At 35.1% G+C, this 23,892-nt stretch overlaps 1 protein-coding gene across 7 annotated transcripts in view; it reads left to right on the forward strand.

Moving 5' to 3' along the window:
- The window catches only part of ADK (adenosine kinase), a 486,537-nt gene that overhangs the window by 158,185 nt on the left and 304,460 nt on the right, over positions 1–23,892 (forward strand). For all 7 annotated transcript variants that reach the window (XR_014297905.1, XM_082674082.1, XM_082674080.1 and 4 more), the window contains one exon: positions 20,220–20,298. Coding sequence is in view for 6 of the 7 variants with exons in the window: in XM_082674082.1 (XP_082530208.1) it covers positions 20,220–20,298 (79 nt within the window). In the remaining variant the exon portion in view is untranslated. The remainder of the gene's footprint in view (positions 1–20,219; positions 20,299–23,892) is intronic.

Consider the following 23,892-nt stretch of genomic DNA (forward strand, 5'->3'; position numbering starts at 1 on the left):
TTTTTCTGCGCTGCATTTTTTCTCTTCTCCTGACACTGTCTGGTAACATAAATGTTAGATCTTTTAGTATTATTTCATAGGTATCTGAGTATTTGTTCATGTTAAAAAAATCATTTTTCTCTCTGTTGTTCAGACTGTAACATTTTTATTGATCTGTCTTCAAGTATACTGAGTTTTAATTCTGTCTTCTCCATTTTGCTTTTCAGTCCATCTAGTGAGTTTTAAATTTTCACTTATTTAATTTTTATTTGGTCTTCTTTACATCTTGTATTTCTTTGCTGAGTCTTTCTTTTTTTCCAGATATTTCAAGAGTTTTAGTAGTTTTGGTTCCCTGGAGTTCTCCTCTTTGGTCCTCTAGCCAGAGAGCCGGGGCTTTATTTTCCCAGTTCTGCCACAAACTTCCATGACTGAGACTTGTCTGGGGCTAAGTAATAGGAAGATTTAGAGAGAATATTCTAGGTTTAAACTTACTCAATAAATTCTTAAACTCATATATCAAATTATTTCAGTTCTAGATGTTTACTCTTTTTTATAATTTTAATCCTCTGTTGAAATTCTCCATTTTTTCATCTAGTTTATGCATTCTTTTCTTTACTTCCAGTATCTAAATCATTTTGAAAATGTTTTCTAGTTTTGTTTTATTTTTAGTTTTTAATCAAATTATTTTGCCTCTTTCCATAACTATCAGTTGTTATTGTTTGCCAGACACTTTATATAAGAACTGTTGATCCTTCAGATTGTATATTCTACCAGAGTGTTCACCCTTTTGTATACAAGGCTGATGTAGAGTGACAGGAGAGCTGATCACCTTAATAAAGTTAAGGATTAAAGCTAGGTCAAAGTTGATTTTTGGTTTTGATAGATTCAGTCTACACTGTTTGCCTCTGTTTCTAGAGCTTGACTCTCTAGGACTCTTAGTTTAGACCACTGGGTTCTTTGTCGCATCAGCTGTGTGAAACAGTCCACCAGAGCTGCCTTCAGAGGTTTCTAGCTTAATTCTTCATCCTTCTGTCCAGCACACCTTCAAAATTTGGCAAATAGCTCAAGTGGGAGACTGACATTATAAAATTTGTTTTTTAAAAACTGAAGTGTAGTTGATTTACAATGTCGGGTTAGTTTCACCAGTACAGGACAGTGATTCACTAATACATATATTCTTTTACAGGTTCTTTTCCCTCATAGGTTATTAAAAAATATTGAGTATAGTTCCCTGTGCTATACAGTATATCTTTGTTAGTTATCTATTTTATTAATAATAGTGTGTATATAATAATCCCAACCTCCTAATTTATCCCTCCACCCCCTTTCCCCTTTGGTAACCATATGACATTTTGTTTTAGACACTCAGTTTCCAATTTTATCACTTTAGTACTATGTAATAACTAAAATTCCAACTTTTTTTTTAACCCCCTGGCCCTCCACCTCCATACCATTGTTCTGCTAAACCCAAAGTCTGAATTTTAAGCTTCTAGATACAACCAGGATAGATACATGTCCTCTCCCAGTCCCCAGCAGAAGAGTGTCTTAGTTTTTATTCTCCACTCTTCCTAGGGATTTCATTTCTTGCCTATCATGTTTTTAGTTCCTTTGCTCTTGGCCTTTGTTTTGTAAGCACTGCCAAACTGGGCAAACTTTCTGGTTTTTAGGTGATTTGGGTTAACCCTCTTAGCTTACATTTGATTTTCAGAATTCAGCAGATGTGTTATGGGACAAACCAGCTGTGTGTTTGAGGTCCCTGAAATGTCAAATTTAGTCTTTCTAGCCTCATGCTGCTGAGTACAAATTTGGACAGGTCAGGCAGACAGCTACCAGGGCTGGCCTACCCTTTGAACAGTTCTGACCTCCCTGGAAATTTATTCATTTGGTGCTCGTTGCTTCCATAGATCTTTTCTACCTTTAATGATTTATAATTTGCATGACTTTTCTAGTTGTTGTCAGTAGGAGTGCTGCTTATGACCCACTATATGGTACTCAGAATCAAAAGTTCTATATATTATGTTTGGATAAAAGATTTAAATGTTTGAGTGTTTCTGATGAGTGATATATTTTCTTTTTTTTTTGCGGTACGCGGGCCTCTCACTGTTGTGGCCTCTCCTGTTACAGAGCACAGGCTCTGGACGCGCAGGCCCAGCAGCCATGGCTCACGGGCCCAGCCTCTCCACGGCATGTGGGATCTTCCCGGACCGGGGCACGAACCCGCGTCCCTTGCATTGGCAGGCGGACAGGACTCTCAACCACTGCGCCACCAGGGAAGCCCATGAGTGATATTTTTTATAGTTGTGTAGAGAAAAATGATTAATTATTGCTTGAATACTATCCATATCTGTTACATATGTTTATAGAATTTTTCAATCAGAGTAACTAAGGCCCATTACAAACCATGTATTCTGTGATAGAAATAACAGCCAAAACCAAAGCAGTAAAGGAGGGAAAAAGTATAATTTGTGTTTTGGAACTTCCTGTGGACATATGGATGACATTCTAGGTTTATCAAGAGACTATTCATCTCATTTTGAGAAACACTGTCTTACAGTATTTCTCTTTTCCTTATATGTGGCTGTTTCTTGTATAGTTTAATAGTAAGTATCAAACAGTTTTACTGTTTAATGAAAATTATACTTTGGTTTAGTGAAATTTTGTTGTGTGTTTTTATAATGAGTAGAAACTTAATACATATGCTGTACATCTGAATTTAGGAATAATTCATTTTATCTTAATCATCTATACTTATGTACAAAGTACTTTTCAACAGTATATTTGATTATTTCATGTGCAAAAACTTCATCTTCAGAGTTATAAATGGGAATAATTAAAAACTAAAACATTTTAGAATTGAATAAGGACTTATCTAAGCAACACATGCTTAAAACTGCTTTCTTATCAAAGAAAATAAAATTAGAGGTTGGAGAAATACCTTTAAATTACAATCCTTATGAACTAATAGCTTAACCCTGGTTTTGAATGACTGTTACTTTTTCCATCTTTTAAAAATATGCTTAAATATAAACACATGTGGGAAATGTTCTTTTGGCTTTTATCAAACTGACATTTAAGTGAATTTTTTTGAACCTCACTAAACATTTGTGGTAAAAGATTTCAAAGCTTTGAATCTTTCTATTTGCCTATGGATTTTTTCCCCCTGTGTTATTCTATTAACATTTGGTCTTAATAAGTATAACCTGTTTAGAATTACTGATGTTTTTTCATTTATTATTTGTTTAGATGAGAAGTTTAGGAAAGAGCTTCATCAAAAACCCTACTTGGCAGTTATGAATGCTTTCTTAAGGAAGTTAAATTTTTTGAGTTTTACTCTAAAGATTTTACTTGTGTCTTATCCCTAATATGTCTTCTTTATGAAGTTTTCAAAATCGTTGATGTTTGGTTTCTGTGCCATGATGTTAGCACAATGTGAGATCTCCTTTATCTTATGATGTACGATGAGCTCTCTCTCTCTTTTTTCCCTCCAAGACTGGGGTAAAAGAGGCTGTAGTTACTGTGAAAGTGGGAAGCAATTGCCCTAAGATAGAACTAGAAGCTATAAATGATGGTTTTATGGACACTTTCCTATTGATATTCTTTCTTATATTTTACTTATAAGAACTTTTATTTTTCTTTTGCTTAAGGATGATTGGTCCTACATTAGGGTAGAATCATGAAATCTTTCTCATTTGTTTAATATCAGTTAACTAGAAAAATTACATATTAAAATTTAAGGAGCTATTTCTTTTCTTTAATTTCTTCTCTCCCATTATTTTTTTTTCCTTATCATTCTTCCTTTTATTTTTCGGGCTTTTTAGAATGATTTTCTGGATGCATCTTAAAAACAAGCCCCCAGCTGCCTTTTTATTAAAAAGTAATTCATTTAGTTTTGGGCCACAAGGTGTTTTATTCTAAATACTCTTATTTTTATTTTACATGATTTTAATTTTTTCTTAATTTTTGGATGGATCTCCTAGTCCTGAGTCTACCACTTACTAATTGTGAGAAATTCATCAAAAATCATTTAACTGGGCTTAGAGGATAAGGAAGGTGAATTTACTCATTCTTCTTAAAACAAGGTACACAAATAGAATCACACGTAACCTGCACTTCAGAATTGCTAGGAGACAGATCATACTAAGAACTCAGATTTCTTGTAAGTATTGGAAGAAACATCATGTTGCAATAGAGCAAGCTCTTACTTACTCCTGTACATCTTTACCTCTGGAGAGCAGGGGTGGAGGGGGTGGAGGGCCTTAAGAGCCTATGAAAGAGAAGGGAGAGATGTGGAGAATGTAGTTCAAGAACAGACCCAATCATTCCTGAAAAGAAAAAGTCCAACGTTCCAGACCTGTGTTTTAAACATGGAGTAGGATCAGACAGGCCCTCTCACCAGTCAGTGCGCCATCCCCAATCCATTCCAGTTAGATTTCTCTTTTTGCCCTTTAAGTGGCTTGCCTGGGAAAGCCACTGAACCCTGTCCTGATCCTTAGAGCAAGGGATCTCATTGTTGAAGAGAGAGAGTTTTGGGCAATTTCCTTTGGTGCCCCCCTAGATAGTATGTTCTTTTTTTAATTATTATTTAGTTTTAAAATTTATTTATTTATTTGTTTGTTTATTTATGGCTGCGTTGGGTCTTTGTTGCTGTGAGTGGGCTTTCTCTAGTTGTGACGAGCGGGGGCTACTTTTTGTTGCGGTGCGTGGGCTTCTCATTGCAGTGGCTTCTCTTGTTGCGGAGCACTTGCTCTAGGCATGCAGGTTTCAGTAGTTGCAGCACGTGGGCTCAGTAGTTGTAGCTTGTGGGCTCTAGAGCGCAGGCTCAGTCGTTGTGGTGCACAGGCTTAGTTGCTCCATGGCATGTGGGATTTTCCTGGAGCAGGGCTTGAACCTGTGTTCCCTGCATTGGCAGGCGGATTCTTTTTTTTTTTTTTTTTGCGGTACGCGGGCCTCTCCCGTTGCGGAGCACAGGCTCTGGACGCGCAGGCTCAGTGTCCATGGCTCACGGGCCTAGCCACTCCGTGGCATGTGGGATCTTCCCGGACCGGGGCACGAACCTGTGTCCCCTGCATCGGCAGGCGGACTCTCAACCACTGCGCCACCAGGCAGATTCTTAACCAGTGCGCCACCAGGGAAATACTTTTTTTTTTTTTTTAAATAAGTCAGGTTTATTGAGGTATATTGAGATATACTTGACATAGAGTAAAACTCACTGTTTTTATATGTAATATTCTATGAGTTTTAACAAATGTATACCGTTGTGTAACTATCACCAAATTAGGACATTTCTGTTGTCCTCCAAACTCATACTTCTTTGTAGTCAATTTCTCCTCTCTGATTTCAGTTCCTGACAATCACTACTCTGATTTCTGTCCCTATAGCCTTGCCTTATCCAGAATGTCAGATAGATGGGATCATATTGTTTGTAGCCCTTTTATGTCTGGCTTCTTTCACATGGCATGATACTTTTGAGATCCACCCATGTTCTTGAATGTGTGGATGTACCACAATTAGTTTATCCATTCACTAACTGATGGACGTTTGGGTTATTTCAAGAGTTTGATGATTATAAATAGGACTGTTGTAAACAGTCACGTACCTGAGTCAGCTGGTAAGTATATGTTTAACTTTTTTTAGAAATTGCCGAATTGTTTTCTGAAGAGACTGTAGCCATTTTTCATTTCTGTCAGCAATGTGTGAGTTTCAGTTGTGCTGCACCCTTGTCAGCACTTAGTATTGTTATTTCTTTAAAAGCCATTCTAATAGCTGTATCTCCTTATGGTTTTAATTTGGATTCCCCTAATGATTGTGATGTTAGAATCTATGCTTATTTGCTGTCTGTGTCCTTTCTTTGGAAATGTTTCTATTAATCTTTTGCCCAATTTTTTATTGGATTGTTTTCTCATTATTGAATTTTGAGAGTTCTTTATGTATTCTGGATAGTATATACTTCTCAAAGTTAATATTTATAATAAATGTTGCAAAGTATTTTTATAACAGGAAGTATATTTTTGAAATGGTAGGTCAGTACTGTTTAAGTCATTATGAATTATGAACGCTGCTTTAGCACCCTTAGTTGCTAGGTTCACTATGACATATTCAGACTGAGCATAGGTTGTCAGACTTGTCAGGAATTAATATTATATAATATGAAAAATATCATTGCTTGGTAAGTCACTTTTTTTAGGAACGTTAGAGAATAAAAAGTTTATATTGCTAAAGTTTTCTTTTAAAATTCTCACATTTATATCTTTGCCATTTGTCATACCAGTTTACATCATTGATTGGGTAATTTATTTAGAGTTAAAAAAGAGGTATATTTGGAAGAAATTTCTTAACCTAAAAACCGAGCGATGATACGAATTAAAAATGCCCTACATTCTAAAACTTTCTTTAGATCTTACAAATTGAACTAGATGATGTTTGATCCTCAGATTACAGGAATAAGACTTAGTTTTTCATTCATATCCTTATGTGTGGGTCACAGTCAATGGAATTAAGAGTACTGTGATTGTTTTTCTAAGGTATAGTGAATATGCATTGTTATAGTATCATCTTCCAATAAGTACTGTTCTCCTTACTCTTCACACTCCTGATTTTCTTTACTTGTGTGTGGCGGGTATTCTTTATTCTTGAGTGCTAAATTTTCTGAGCAGAACATAATATATCCCATTGGATATATTATGTTAGACTCTGCTTGTGTTTACTTCTTACAACTCATTGAAAAATCTTTCACTATTTGTTCCTCACTCTAACTTTGTAAAGTAGAAACTAGTTGGAAATTTTATGAAACAAACAGTACACTATGTTAACAAGCAGCAAAATGTAGATGCTGTCTTCAGTATAGCATCATAATTGTCTTCCATTAAATTTTTCAGTTATTGACTTTCCCATAACCTATCTGACCATGTTGTAGTTAGTATAATAATTACTGTTTTTGAAAAGGTGAATCTCTTTGTAGTATATACTATCCTGCATTTATTTCCATTAATACTTGTGGCTTGACTTAAATGCCAAAATGGCTTTTATGCTAAAGGATGGATTATGTTAGCTAAGGATGGATTATATTAGCTTGCCTATGTTTACTTTGGTCATTTAGTCACTGCCCAGCTGTTCCACAATTAGAAACTCTTGCTGCTGCGAGTAGCATGCTTATGATCATCAGTATTATTATTATTTTTATCAGAAGTCTGTGCTATCTTTTTTTTCAGTTTATTTTATTGAAGTATAGTTGATTTACAATGTTGTGTTAATTTCTACTGTATAGCAAAGTGACTCAGTTATACATATATATATACACACACACACACACACATTCTTTTAAAAAATTTTGTTTTGGAGCTTAGCTGCTTAACAATGTCCTATTAGTTTCTTCTGCACAGCAACTTGAATCAGCTATACATATACATACATACCCTCTTTTTCTGGTTTTCCTTCGCGTTTAGGTCACTACAGAGCATTGAGTAGAGTTCCCTGTGCTATACAGTTATGTTCTCATTAGTTATCTCTTTATTATACATAGTATCAATACTGTATATATGTCAATCCTAATATCCCATTTCATCTCACCCCATCCCCCCTTGGTATCCATACGTTTGTTTTCTACGTCTGTCTTTATTTCTGCTTTGCAAATAAGATCATCTATACCGTTTTTCTAGATTCCACATATATGCGTTAACATATGATATTTATTTTTGTCTTTCTGACTTATTTTACTCTGTATGACAGTCTCTAGGTCCATCCACATCTCTGCAAATGACCCAATTTCATTCCTTTTAATGGCTGAGTAATATTCTATTTTGTATATGTACCACATCTTCTTTATCCATTCCTCTGTTGATGGACATTTAGGTTGTTTCCATGTCCTGGCTATTGTAAATAGTGCTGCAATGAATATTGGGGTGCATGTGTCTTTTTGAATTGTGGTTTTCTCGAGTATATGCCTGGGAGTGGGATTGTTGGGTCATATGGTAGTTCTATTTTTAGTTTTTTAAGGACCCTCCATACTGTTCTCCATAGTGGCTGTATCAATTTACATTTCCACCAACAGTGCAAAAGGGTTCCCTTTTCTCCACCCTCTCCAGCATTTATTGTTGTAGATTTTTTGATGATGGCCATGCTGACTTGTGTGAGGTGATACCTCACTGTTTTGATTTGCATTTCTCTAATATGATGAGCATCTTTTCATGTGTTTGTTGGCCATCTGTATGTCTTCTTTGGAGAAATGTCTATTTAGGTCTTCCACCCATTTTTTGATTGGGTTGTCTTTTTGATATTGTGTGCTATCTTTTAATAGACTTTAAATTTTCATGTTCGATCATTTTCATATGATACCTTTTCTGTGCATACTACCATTCTGAGGTATGGTCTAATACTAAACTAGGATTAAAAGACTAGTATTTAGTCATTGCTTTCCCTACCACATTAGTGTTTGAAATCTTCTCCACTCTCTTGTATTTTACTTTTCTTCTCAGAAACAAAACAGATATATAGATAGCTTTCATATTATTGTCAAGAATTATCAATTGTTTATAAAGTATTTAATAATATGTGATATGAGAGTGGAAAGCATTACTTAGAATTTAAATTCTCCTATATACTATCAGCACAAGTATTAAAAATTCTTAATAAGTATATGGTATATTGCTTTCTGCTTTTTCCATAAGGTTAGTCTTCCAAGAAATTCTGAACTACATTCCAGTGACATTCATTTTTATTTAAAAGTTTTCTTTAATAAAAATACTTCCATTTTAAAATGAATATAAATACATGATCAGATTGTAGAAAATATCGAAAAGGAAAAGGCTTATGTCTAAAATGCTGATGGGCTGTTAATGCGGTTCTTCTGTTCATTTTTGTTAAATTCTAACGAAAAATACTGAACATGTTGAATACCTTTTTATATTCTGATAATCTCTTTGAACAGTAAATATAAGAAAATCCCTTATTATATTTTGATTTTCATAAACTACAAATGTTCATTTCTTACATTTTGTGTTCTTTCGACTTTATCTTAATTTGCTACCTATAGTTTCAATGTCATTTTCATACATTTGTTTATTCATTCACTCTATTTTAATTGTATCATCATAAGCCGCCAGAATTCCTTCCTAGAATAGTACAGCATATAAACAATTATAATATGAACTATATTATATTCTGTCCAATGATAATCATTATAATTTAATCATTCCACTATTTTTGAATATTTTGTTTTAAACTTTATTATATCTTATGGTAATATGTTCAGCTTTTGCATATAGCATTATTTATGATTTGGATTACTTCCTTAGGGTAGAGTCCTAGAAATGGATTTTTATGATAATAGTATATAAAAATTTTTGTGATTCTTGATATGTATTGCTAAATTACCTTCCAAAAGAGTTCTGTCACTAACACTGTATGGTTATATCAGCTTTTTCACATCTCTAGTAATGCTGAGTATTAATAGTTTATACTCAACCAATTTAATGTGCAGAAATCTGTTTACATGTTTTTGATTACTAGTGAACGAAGCTGATTCTTTTTCAACATTTATCATTTTTCTTTTGTTTACTGTTCATTTTTCCATTTATATGAGCCATAATAGTTTCTTTTTCTCATATGAGAATATTAAAATAGTATTTTAAAAATATTGAATCAATAAATTCATTAAAAGTAAATGTTAAAATATATAAAATGATAATTAAAATATTTTAAAAATCTTTTGGGTAAAGATAACCATTTTTCATATTTGTTAAACAGGTTTTATCCTTTATATTTCTAGTTTTTAATTTGTTTGATTTTGCTTTTATTTAGAAATGCTTTAAATATTTTTGTTATCAAATTTGTTGTTCTTATTCTTTGTTTGCTTCTGTCAACTGCAAACTCTCATGCAGAAGTTTGATAAGCACTGAATCCAGTTTTCTCTGGCATTTGATTTAAGTAACGTTGCTCTGGAATTTTTTAGCATCATAAAAACTGCATACTTTATTAATTTGAGCTTCATAAATCCTACCAGATTGCTGGTAGGAAAATGTATCAGCTACTGCTCTTTCAATTGTGTTTTTGTTTGTTTGTTTTTGGCTGCATTGGGTCTTAATTTCTGAACACGGGTTTTCTCTAGTTGCGGCGAGCGGGGGCTCTTCTTCGTTGCGGTGCATGGGCTTCTCCTTGTGATGGCTTCACTTGTTGCAGAGCACAGGCTCTAGGCACACGGGCTTAAGTAGTTGCAGCACGTGGGCTCTAGAGTGCAGGCTCATTAGCTGTGGCGCATGGGCTTAGTTGCTCCACGGCATGTGGGATTTTCCCGGACCAGGGAACGAACCTATGTCCCGTGCATTGGCAGGTGGATTCTTAACCACTGTGCCAACAAGGAAGTCCCAGTTGTGTTTTTTGATTGAGGTATTTGATATGCCAACTCCATTCCGACAGAGAAGCTCAACCAAATGGAGAAAGTAAGAATGTATCTATAAAGTACTAAAATTGCCACGCATCTCTCCCTATAGAAAAAATCACGTACTGGAAATATATAGAAGTTCCCTGCAAATTATAAAGATATCATAAACTCTGTCATCACTAAACAACTTAGAAAATAAGGTTTTTATATAATTGATTATATCCCTGCAAAGCTGTAATCATGGTTTTGAGACTTATTAATGTTTTAGCCTGAACTTTTTTGTTCTTTCATTAAATATACACAGTCTTTCATCTTTTCCTAGCATTTTCCACTGTGTACACTGATGGTTTTGACACAGATAATGTGGACCATTCATACACAAACCAGAGATTTTGTATCAACTAGAAAAGTGTGTAGAGAAAATGTGCCGAATCCATGCAAGAGATTAAAGAAAATAAATTTTTCCTCAATGCGGTTAGTTCTGTGAACAGAAAATTTTCTGGGTTTGATAATCAACTACTTAGGAGTTCCCTTTTTTTATATGATTTTTCTTCTCTCCTGTATTTCCTAACACCATCCAACTGATAATCCGAAGTAGAAGTCTCAGAATTGTTTTCCCTCTGCCACATCTTTCACCTAGTTATTTATCACATCTTATGTCTTAAACTTCAGAAATGATTCCTTAGCTTGATCACTTCCTGGTAGCCCCTTAACTCAGCATCTGATCTTAGGTATGAACTTTTCCAAAGGTTGGCGATCTGCCTCTTTTTATTCTACCCTGTCCTCAGAAGAGTGCTATCATCATTAAAAAAAAAAAAAAAATCTGCCTTTCACACTATTAGTAAACAGATGTTAAAAATTCCTAGTTGCCTACTGAAGAATGTCTAAATTGATTAGCCTAGCACAGAGAGTTTTGTTTGTTTTTACTATTTTACCTACATTACCTGTAACTTATTTTCTGAATATGTTTTCGTTTTACCCCTACCGTTGAATATTTTTTCTCCCTTATTTGTCAAATTATTGTTCAAAAGTTAAACTTTCCCGGCCTCTTTCATTCAGAAACACTTACTTCTCTGCTCTGTGTTTTGTTCTGTATGTAGTTCTATTTATATAACTGTATGGAAAGTTGCTCTTTTCTTCCATTGTAAGATGAAGTAGATTTTAAAATGTTTTTATTAGAAAACAATTTATATGCTTATTACACAATCAAAACAAATGTATATAAGATCCATAATTGCTTGTACTTTGGAGTGAACCACTGTTAACACCTTGGTTGTAGTCTTCCAGGTCCTTTTTACTACACATGTATATTGGATAATTTTGTTTGCAGTATACATATATATATATTGCACTTTTCTTGGATTATATTGTGCATATGTTTTGGTTACTTAATATTTCTAAATTGAAATATATGAATATCTATCAGTAGTATAAGTCTACAACATTTAAAAATATTTAACTCTTTAGTAGAAGCAATGCATACACACAGTAAAAATAAATCAAAGTGAAAAATTAAGCATTCCAGTTTTCTGAAATGGACTTACCCTATCATTCATCAGAATTCATCAGGATTTATTAGGCCAAAATTTGGAATAAGACTAATTTGCCTATTGATTCTCACTGCTATTTATTCTCTGTGCATATTATGCTGGAGGTTCTAGTGTGTGCACTAAGGCATGAAAAGAGGAGAAAACATTTTTTTCCTTATTCACAAATTATGACTATATATGTGTGGCAAAAACAGAAGAATCATTGCTATTAATTAGAGATGTTGGCAACTTGATTGGATAAAAAAAATTGATGTAAAGACTATATTTCTAAATACCAGCAACAAATAAAAATTAGGTTTAAACAAATATCATTTACAGTACTGTTAAAACATAGGAAGTATGAAGTCGTGACTATAAGCGATGAGCAGGATTTATGGCACAAATTATGAAACTAATAGATGTTAAAGACCTAAATAACTATACTGTGGTATATACCGTAATCATGGATTGGATAGTTGTTGGGGGCGGGGGCTTGCTTCATGGATCTTAGTTGTGCACCATGTCGGCTACAAGTGGACAATTTAATATTGGAAAGATATCACTTTTCCGTGTGTGTGTGTGTGTTGTGTGTGTGTGTGTGTGTGTGTGTGTGTGTGTGTATATAATTGCAATCCTAGTCAAAATTCTGACAAGTTATTTTTTGGAAATGGACATCTAGTTGTGCATTTATGTGGAGGTCCAAGAGGGCCAAGAATAGTCAAAGCACTCATGAAGAACATGAAGAGAGCACTTGTCCTTCCATTAAGACTGATAAAACAATAATATCTAAACAGAAATGGAATTTTTGCAGGGGTAGGCATATAGATCAATGAGTCAGAATAAAGAGCCCCCCCCTCCTTCTCTCTCTCTCTCTCTCTCTCTCTCTCTACACACACACACACACACACACACACACGCACGCACACACACACACACATATAGTTGTGTGTCTATTTGTCTGTCAGTCTTTGGTAGTGGTGATGGTCATGGTAGTTACACAAGCGCTGAATTTCAAAATACTGTTTTAAAATTGTATGTTTATTTCAGGTACCTTTAAGAAATTTATAAAAAATAAAACAGAACTAAAAATGAAGAAACAATTTAAAAAAACCTTCCCTTCTTCTCCACTCCATACAGGGGCAAACACTAACAGGTTTTTTTTTTTTAATTAAAAAAAATCAATTAATTTATTTTTGGCTGCGTTTGGGTCTTCGTTGCTGCGTGTGGGCTTTCTCTAGTTGCAGCGAGCAGGGGCTACTCTTCATTGGGGTGTGCAGGCTTCTCATTGCAGTGGCTTCTCTTGTTGCGGAACACGGGCTCTAGGCGTGGGGGCTCAGTAGTTGTGGCTCGCGGGCTTAGTTGCTTCGCGGCATGTGGGATCTTCCCGGAGCAGGGCTCAAACCAGTGTCCCCTGAATTGGCAGGCGGATTCTTAACCACTGTGCCACCAGGGAAGTCCAACAGTTTGTTTTTAATAGTTTACTGTTATAAATATAAATAATGTAGTTATGCCCCATTTTTTGAATTAACAGTTACTTATCTATTGACTCATCTGAAAGCTGAAGAATATAGTGCACATACACTGTTTTTTCTCCTTTTTCCTGCCTCATTGTCTTACTTATGTTATTTTAGATATTTTAATTTTTCTACTGACTTATTTGTTTGTTTATTTATTTATTTATTTATTTTAAAGCTTAGGGAAAGTCAAGAGACTTCTTTGCAACAGGATGGAAATTTTATTTTATTTATTTATTTAAAATAAATAAATTATTTTTGGTTCCGTTGGGTCTTCATTGCACACGGGCTTTCTCTAGTTGTGTCAAGTGGGGGCTACTCTTCCTTGTGGTGTGCAGGCTTCTCATTGCGCTGGTTTCTCTTGTTGCAGAGCACAGGCTCTATGTGCACGAGCTTCAGTAGTTGTGGCACACGGGCTCAGTAGTTGTGGCGCATGGGCTTACTTGCTCTGCGGCATGTGGGCTCTTCCCAGACCAGGGATCGAACCCGTGTCCCCTGCATTGGCAGGCGGATTCTTAACCACTGCGCCACCAGAGGAGTCCCGTGACTTTATGACTTTAAACAGTTTACTTAAAGCCTCTTTTTAAAAAGTTGGTCATTAACACGAGATACTTGTGGACTCTTTTCAAATGAAGGAATGAGAATAAGAAAACTTTTCATCTCTCCATTCTTCCATCTTCAAAATGTCAGTGTTATAGATGATGTTTTTACAATCTGTTTTATAAGTATAATTAAATGTTACATATTTTATCTCTGCATAGATTCAAAAGTTGAAAACCAAACAAAACATCATTACTGAATAACTAGGTAGATATTTTTCTCTGTAGAACAAAGTAGTGTGATTGAATCAACTCTTAGAAGAGAAAATACAATCCTTTGTTATTAAAATTTGGACTATGTAAGGGAGAATTTTACATGAAAAAAATATAATAGACCTTCATTTAAATTTCTTTCAAAATACTTACACTTTTCCAAAGTCATACACAGTTGTCACTTTTTCCTTTTTTTTTTAAACCCCATGCAATTTTTTTTCTTCCTCCCTTTCTCCTTTCCTTTCTTTCTCTTTCCTGGCCGTGCTGCAGGGCTTGTGGGATCTTAGTTTCTTAGTTCCCCGACCAGAGATTGAACCCGGGCCCTCAGCAGTGAAAGCACCAAGTCATAACCCTTGGACCATCAGGGAATTCCCCCTTATGTTTCTTTCTGATTTATACACCAGCATAGAATATAGTAGTTCTTTGTCTTTTAGCTTCCTGTATTAAGTCTGATGTTATTCTGATTCTTATTCCTTTTTATGTAGTGTGTTATTTTTCACCCCAGAAGCTTTTAAGGGTTTCTCTTAATATGAGAGTTCTGAAATTTAACAAGGTATGTCCAAGTGTGGATTCCAGTCCCTACTTCCAAGTATAATTGCTTGGTGTTTAGAGATATCTGAATATTATATATATATATATATTTTTTTCTCTTTTGACGACTTCTTTTTTTCCTAGTGTTTCTTTCTTACCCTTTATTATCTCTGTTCTCCTTTTCTGTCATTCATGTTAAATGGATCTTGGACCATCTAATTCATTCTCTGTTCCTTTTAAGTTTTCTTTCATACTTTTCATCTCTTACATTTTTGATACAATTTCTGGGTATTTTTCTTAATTTGAGTTTCGTTCTCTTCATCTTTTTAAAATCTGTGTCCATTTTAATTGCTTAGGTCATTGATTCAACTATTAATTTAAAAAATTCAATGGTGGTAAAGTTAATTTATAGCAACTCTGTTATTCTGTAATTGTTCTTTTGTCATATAACTAGACAGGTAGGTTTCCCCGAATTGTCTCTGAGAAAAAACTAGGCAGAAAGTGAAAAACAGTGTGAGAGTTCCTCAAAAAGTTAGACTTAGGGTTACCATTTGACCCAGTAGTTCTACTCCTACATATATACCCAACAGAAATGAAAATGTTATATCTACACAAAACCTTGTACATGAATGTTCATAGCAGCATTATTCCCAATAGCCAAAAGATGAAAGCAACCCAAGTGTCCATTGTTGGATGAAGGGATAAACAAAATATGGTATATCTATAATGGAGTGTTATTCAGCAATAAAGAGGAATAAAGTATTTATATATGCTGTAGCATATATGAATCATGATAACATTATGCTAAGTGAAAGAATCCAGTCAACAATGCCATACACATATATATTATTCCATTTATGTAAAATGTCCAGAATAAGTAGAAATACAGAATATAGAAAGTAAATTAGTGTTTGTTTAGGTTGGGGGAAGATGATATAAGATTGGGTTTTGATAGCTAAAGGGTATGGAATTTCTTTTTGAGTTAACGAAAATATTCTAAAATTGATAGTGATGATGGTTACAGAAGTATAAGTATATGTTAAATGATCAGATTGTAGGCTTCATATGGTTGAATTGTATGATATGTGAATTATATCTCAATAAAGCTGTTATCAAAAAAAAAAGAAAAAGGCAGGCGAGGAATCTACACAGTTGTTAGATAAAAGAGGACTTTTTCATGACAGATTAGAGCATTTAAACAGATCTGACTCTTGTGGGTAAGGTAGGAGTGGTTGGGCAGCTACCCTCGTGTACCAAATATAGTATATAAAGAAATTGCTCTTGCTGTTATGTCTCCTGTCACTGCTTTGTCAATTCTGTTACATTAGCTTTCTGTTAAATTAGAATTTGTTATTTCTCAGATTCATTGTCTGTGCGTGGCATCTTTCCTTGATTTGTGGTGCTGTTATACTTTTGTTCATTTTCATATATAAAAAACATACTTTTTGACATTCAGTCAGATTTGGAAGGGGAAACAAGCATATGCTTCCTCTTCCATCTTGAAATGTGAGGTTCTATAATTTTTATACCCCTTGAACTAATTTTAGATATAATATTAATAAGCAAAATTTTGGTTTCTGTAGAAAACTCTTAGTTGACTGGAATGAGGAGAAATACACTGATTTCTATGTGTTTGTAATTAACAAGTAATTCTGAGACTGCAGTTCTGAATTTGACTAACCAGTGAGTTGTATGTGACCTTTGTTGGACAGTCTGCTCAAATACTTTATGCCTCACTTTCCTTGTTTGTTAAATAAAGGCATTCTGTTTATCCCTTTTAGTTTTAAAATTGATCATGTTTACAGTTGACCCTTGAACGACATAGGTTGAACTGTGTTGGATCCACTTAATAAGTGGATTTTTTTTTCAATAAATATAGTTTACAGGTCTTTAAGTGCGGGGAAAAGTTTGTGTTTGGTTAGAGATCACAGTATGTGGAATCAAAAGAACTAGGGTTTGAGTCCTGACTTTATCCAAACTGCTTTAGCATCCTGCCCTTGGGTGAGTCATTTATCAAGTCCTTTATTTTTTTTATTTTTTTTTTTATAAATTTATTTATTCATTTATTTATTTTTGGCTGTGTTGGGTCTTCGTTTCTGTGCGAGGGCTTTCTCTAGTTGTGGCAAGCGGGGGCCACTCTTCATCGCGGTGCGTGGGCCTCTCACTGTCGCGGCCTCTCTTGCTGCGGAGCACAGGCTCCAGACGCACAGAGCTCAGTATTTGTGGCTCACGGGCCCGTTGCTCCGTGGCACGTGGGATCTTCCCAGACCAGGGCTCGAACCCGTGTCCGCTGCATTGGCAGGCAGACTCTCAACCACTGCGCCACCAGGGAAGCCCCAAGTCCTTTATTTTTGAGGCAGAGATAACTGTTCCCGAGTTTTTCCACAGAGGGATGGGGGATTGGTGTGTTGACACCCTTCTTCCCCTTCTATCCTGCCTGAACAACTCGCAGTGGAAGACCTTCACATAACTTTTACAGTCTGCCTTCAGTGTCCATGGTTTTACATCCATGGATTCAACTAACTGTGGATTGTGTTGTACTGAAGTATGCAGGTATTTATTGAAAAAAAAAATTGAAAAATATAGGAGCTAATAGTACCCACCTCATAAAGTTGTGAGCATTTTAAAAAATGATGATTTGGTTAAAATGTTTTAAACAATAACTTTTGGCACACATAATAAATATTATGTAAATGTTAGCTGTGGAACCTCACCCTAAAACGTCAGAGGGTTCTGAAATCCTGTAAGTTTTAGAAAAACTGAATAATAGTCAAACAGATTTCTTTGTTTCAGATATCTCAATGCCTTTAATATGCTGATATGCACTATGAAAATTCAAGATGGAAATAGAGTACACACATTTCCTACGCTTATTTGGTCACATAATCCTTTTTCTCTAGACCGTCTTGCAAAGCTAGTGTTCTTTTTATTTATTTTTTATTTTTTGTGGTACGCGGGCCTCTCACTGTTGTGGCCTCTCCCGCTGCGGAGCACAGGCTCCGGATGCGCAGGCTCAGCGGCCATGGCTCACGGGCCCAGCAGCTTCGCGGCATGTGGGATCTTCCCGGACCTGGGCACGAACCTGCGTCCCCTGCATCGGCAGGAGGACTCTCAGCCACTGCGCCGCCAGGGAAGCCCGCTAGTGTTCTTTTTAAACCGTAATAGTCTAGAACCATATTGGTCCAGTAAGGTAGTGGCTAGCCTTGAGGTTATAGATACTCAAATTTAAGTTAATAAAGTTAAATAAAATTTAAAATTTTATTTAAAATAAAACTCATCAGTCACACTAGCCACCTTTCAAGCGTTCAATGGCCACGTGTGGCTAGTGGCTGTCAAACTGGACGCACAGATACAGAACATTCCCACTGGAGTCAGAAAGTTCTGTTGGATGGTGCTGGTAGAATTTGATAACAAAAACTAAGTAAACAATAGAGTATATAGTTGGTTTACTGTAATTTTAGTAGCTATAATAAATTTAGGCCCATCTAGTTCTTCCCGAAATATTATAGTTATTTGATTCTTAGTCATTGGAAGAAATTAATGATGATGGAATGCAGAAGACTATAACTTAAGGAAAGTTCTTGAGAAAGTGAGAAAGGATGGTGTTGCTGTAGCAACAACAAACTGGGTGGCCTACATCAGAAATTTATTCTCTCAGTATTCTTGGGAGGCAGAAGTCTGAAATCAAGGTGATAGCATGGTTGCACTCCTTGTGACCAGCCTAGGGGAGAATCCTTCCTTGCCTCTTCCAGCTTTTGGTGGGTGTTGGCATTCCTTGGCTTCCTTGGCATATGGCCATATCACTCCAATCTCTGTCTCCATCTTCACCTGGTCTTCTCCTCTCTGTCTTCTCTTTTGTCCGTTGTAAGAAGACCTGGCATTGGATTTAGGGTTCACCTGGGTAATTCAGGAGGGAGGATCTACCTGAAGATCCTGAACTTAATTATGTCTGCAAAGACCCTTTTTTCAAATAAGATTACATTCACAGGTTCTGGGGGGACATATCTTTTTGGAGAAATTGGCTTTTGAAAGTGGAATGGCCTCAAACGAACATGGCAGTTGATCACTGTATGTTTACTTTGTCTATTCATTCTTCCTCTCTCCTCCAATCTCTCATATCACTCTTAGTTGTTACATAGTTCAGAAAGTAATTAGAAGAGAACATTTCCTAAACTACCGCAACTAGCCACCTATCTGCATCTGGGACTGTGTACTTTGTTTTCTCTCCTGTTAGTATTAGGTGAATATTGTTAGTGGTATACAAATACTGCTGTTAACATTTTGGCAGGTTTGCTAATTGTGTTTATTGGCATCTCAGGGTTTTATAGATGGGATCTGAAGGCAATTGGAAGTACGGAAGTGGGTATAATAACTGTGTTTTTCCTACTCCTGATGTAACCATTTCTGTATTTATCTCTTTTTATATTTTGAAGTTCTGTGAAATGTTTAATTTGAGTAAAAAGATCTACTTCCATACTTAAAAATTTAAAGTTTTGAAAATACTTTCCAAGACTGGCATCTTTTTTGAATACTCTATTCACATCCCAATCTCTCTCTTCTTTGACTGATCTTCTGTAGCACTTGCTGTCTACGTTGCATACATTTTGTTGGTTGATAACTTGGTATTTAAAATTTTTCTTTTTCATGTGTATTCATCCTTTTGTTCCCTCCAAGGTCGTAAATCCTTTGAAATTAAAGTCTATACATATGCCCTTTGGTTATCTCCGACAGCATCTAACATGTTAGAGACATGTAGTAGGGAATATTGACTTATGATCTGGATTATTAAAATGCTGTGTAGTTTGAGACTTATTAGAATCAGTATCCATAGCCCGTTGTCTGGGTACGTGTAATTTAGGGGTTTATATGGATCATCTTGTATGAAAAGTTTTATGTATAGTTAGTATATGTATTTTCCTGAAGAGAAGTTCTCTAGCTTTTATCAGATGCCAAAGTAATGAAGTATCAAAGGTTCAGTTCATCTCTCTCTGTTCCTATATTTGGCAGATACAGAAATTGTGTCACTAAGCAACTTTCCTAGAATCATACAACCCAATGTAATTTCCCAATTCTTTAAGTTATAAAGTAATAGCCTTTATGATATCTAAAACTTTTAGAACTTATTAGAATATACATTTGTAAGGATTTTAGAGTTCAGTACTTAATATAGGAAGATATGCATTGCTTATAAATAATAATTTATAAAGTTATTTTTATCTTCTGTTTAGTTTAATGGCTAATTATGGTCAGCCTATATATTTTAAATTCTTATAGTTGTACACTTGTGGAAAAAATTTCTTAAGTATGGAAATTTAGCAAAGTTGTTTTTTATACAACATTTTAATTCATTTATTCAACATAATTATGTAGTTCAAAAAGTTTCACTAAATGTGATTTAACGAACTTCTAATCAGAAAAATTTGCATTGTGACAACTGACAAATGCTAACTTACTTTTTTCTACTGTGATTTCCTTTTAGGTTTGATGAACTTGTAAAAAAATTCAAAGTTGAATATCATGCTGGTGGCTCTACCCAGAATTCAATTAAAGTGGCCCAGGTTGGTTAATTATTTTAAAGATGATAAAGAAATGGATTCAGAATGATTCTAGACTTTTGGTCATTGTGCATAATAATTCCAATCTATATTTGTTGCTATAGAATATTTCTGTTGGTTTTGAATGTTTATTATTCATTTCTTCTTAATTTCCTGTGGAATCCTTTGATTATTATTTTATATTTCATGTTATTGATTTGTAGAAATTCTGCATATTTTATAGATAGTATTCTTTTTTATTCTATAAATTCGAAATATTCCTTATTTGTCATTTGTACTTTAACTCTGCTTATCATGTCTTTTACTTTTCCAAAGTTCTTAGTTTTTTTAAATATAGTTAAACTTTATGGCTTCTGCATTTCATATAATACTTAGAATGGAATTCTTACAACAAGATACTATAAGTTTTCTTGTTGTATATATAAATACATATATACCTATATATCTACATAGTTGTATGTATGTATGTATAAATTTATGTATCTGTGTCTATATCTATATACGTCTTCCAGAGGGTAGTTGGATAAACTCATTTTGACGTATACTCTACAAGTTACCAGCGTGACCTAATTTTAAGTGGGAGCGTTAGTGTTCTATTTAAAGTTCCAATTATGAAGGACATGAAAAAGCTTTACAAACTTCTGGTTCTTGCCTCTACGATTTGTAAACTAGCTCAAAATCCCACTAACTGCAGTCAAAGGTCAACTCTGATGGACTCAGGTCATTTTGATTTTTTTATTGATTAATGCTTTCCCTTTGAATTGTAATTATGGGCCAGAGAAGTGGAAAATTGACAAACAAAGGTTGAACAATTTCTGGTTTTTTAAACTAACTTTTATTAGATTTAGACTTACACTGTATAATTATCCTGCATACTTCCAAAGCTCAAATTTAATCATAGTATTAAAATATTGTAGGTTGTAAAATATTGTGTGTAGTGGCCTGAGGAGATGAGGTCTTTGTATTTGTCAGCTGATTTTGTTTGTTTGTTTGTTTAACATTCCGGTGGTCACTTTGTGAGCTCAGGTTAATGGAAAAAAGACAGTTTACTTCTGTATTAGTTTTCTCAGGCTGCCGTAACAAAATACCACTGACTGGTTAGCTTCAACAACAGAAATTTATTTTATTACAGTTTTGGAGGCTGATGCCATCTAAGATGAAGGTGCTGTCAGGTTTGGTTTCTCGTGAGGCCTCCTTCCTGGCTTGTAGATGGCTGCCTTCTCACTATGTCTTCATGTGGAGGTGGGGTAGTAGGGGGAGCGTTCGGTTCTCCAGGAACCAAATCAACTGTATCTTAGTTTTGGATTTTCCAGCCTCCAAAAAAATTTTTTTTGTTGTTCAAGCCATGCAGTCTATAATATTTTGTTATGGCAGCCTGGGCGGACTAAGACAAGTTATATACCCAAAAGAATTGAAAGCAGGGTGTGGAAGACATACATGTAAACCCATGTTCATAGCAGCATTATATTCACAATAGCTAAAATGTGGAAGCAACCCAAATGTCCTTCAGTGAATGAATGGATAAACAAAATGTGATATATGCACACAATGGTATATTTTTCAACCTTAAAAAATAAGGAAATTCTACCACATACTACAATATGGGTGAATCTTGAGCATATATACTAAGTGAAATAACCCAGTCACAGAAGGACTAATGATGATGATTCCAGTTATATGAGGTACCTAGGTTAGTCAAATTCATAGAGATGGGAAGTAGAATGGTGGTTGCCAGGAGTTGTGGGAGGGGGAAATGAAGAGTTACTGCTTAATGGGAATAGCGTTTCAGTTTTACAAGATGAAAAGAGTTGTAGAGATAAATAGTGGTGATCGTTGTACAACAATGCAAATGTACTGTATGCTTTAAAATGATTAAAAAGGTAAATTTTGTATATACCTGTTTTACTACATTTAAAAAATAAATCGAAAATAGATTCTAGGAATGCTTCAAAGGGGAGTGATATCAACTTGATTCAAGTTACAAATTTCATTTGTTTATTCAATAATCAGTGAGGCGACATAACAAGTCAAAAGCATGGGCTTGCTCTTGGGGCCATGGGAGTCCATTAGAACTGGGTTTGAGTTCAAGCTTTGTCACTTTATTGGCTACGAAAGCATGAGCAACTTTTATGGGCCTTTCACCTGTAAATGGAGGTTAATGCTTATTGCAGGTGGAAGTTGTAAGGATTTATGAGATAATGAATGTTTTAAAAAATTATGCTTCTTTTTGTTTTAATTAATTAATTTATTTATTAATTTTTTTTGACGGTGTTGGTCTTTGTTGCTGCGCACAGGCTTTCTCCAGTGGCAGTGCACGGGCTTTCTCTAGTTGCGGTGAGCGGGGGCTACTCTTCATTGCAGTGTGCAGGCTTCTCATTGCAGTGGCTTCTCTTGTTGCAGAGCACGGGGTCTAGGCATACGGGCTTCAGTAGTTGTGGCACGTGGGCTCAGCAATTGTGGCTTGCGGGCTCTAGAGTGCCGGCTCAGCAGTTGTGGCGCACGGGCTTAGTTGCTCCTTGGCATGTGGGATCTTCCCCGACCAGGGCTCGAACTCGTGTCCCCTGCATTGGCAGGCAAACTCTTAACCACTGCACCACCAGGGAAGTCCCTATCCTACTTTTCAAAAGAAAGTTTGGAAAGTTTGGAAAGGGCTATTTTCCCCCCCATTTTTCTGAATTTTCTTCATCTTAACAGAATGTAAATTTACCCATTCATGGACAGAACAACCAGTTTTTTGGCTCTTATTCACATAAAAATACTTATTTCAATCTAGCCTTCAGTTGAACATCTTGTTTGGGTTTTTAGTTCCCCTACTATTTTGAGAGGGCTTTTCTTTTACATCTGATTGATGATTCAACTACATAATTGCCCAGTTATAATTTATGACTCGGGTAACCACAGAGTTTTGAAAAACATTCCTTTAGAAGTACTTTTCTTTAGAAGGAGAATTCTTCAGATTTTCCTTGGCAGTCATTAATAGGAAGAACTGATTCCTTTGTACATAAAGCAGATATTTGTTGGGCATCTGCTATGTGCTAGTCATTGTGCTAGGTAGTAGCTGGTAACATAAGCTATGTCATCTAAATTTTAAGTAAAATGTGATAAAATATTTAGAGCCTTAAGTGAACAATCTTGATATAATCTTGCTTGAATCTATTGTGGTGAATGAACGAGGTTGAGCTTTACGCTGTTTAAGAAGTCTATCCAGGGACAGCCCATCCGGGAAGGTTCTGGTTTTTGTTTTCTGTTAATGCACTTGATTGGTTGATTTTGGGGTTTTGTCTTCTTTTCTTATTCATTTATGTTCTCCTTCACCTCTGAGAACAACTGGATTACAGTCTTCCATTTTCTCTATCACTCTAGGTTACTGAAAAAGCAAATACTGCACAACAAATACCAGTTCAGTGTGGCTACACTAACTGAATGCTAGGTGCTGTGAACTGTAGATCTAAAATTAGGGCCAAGAATAAGAGTAAGAATTCAGTCATCATCAAAGTATTCATAAACCATTTTTTTTACGATTTTTAAAATTTTTTGATGTGGACCATTTTTAAAGTTGTTACTGAATTTGTTACAATATTGCTTCTGTTTTATGTT

This window comes from Grampus griseus, assembly GCF_964374135.1.
Source record: "Grampus griseus genome assembly, chromosome: 16".
NCBI classification, from domain to species: Eukaryota; Metazoa; Chordata; class Mammalia; order Artiodactyla; family Delphinidae; genus Grampus; species Grampus griseus.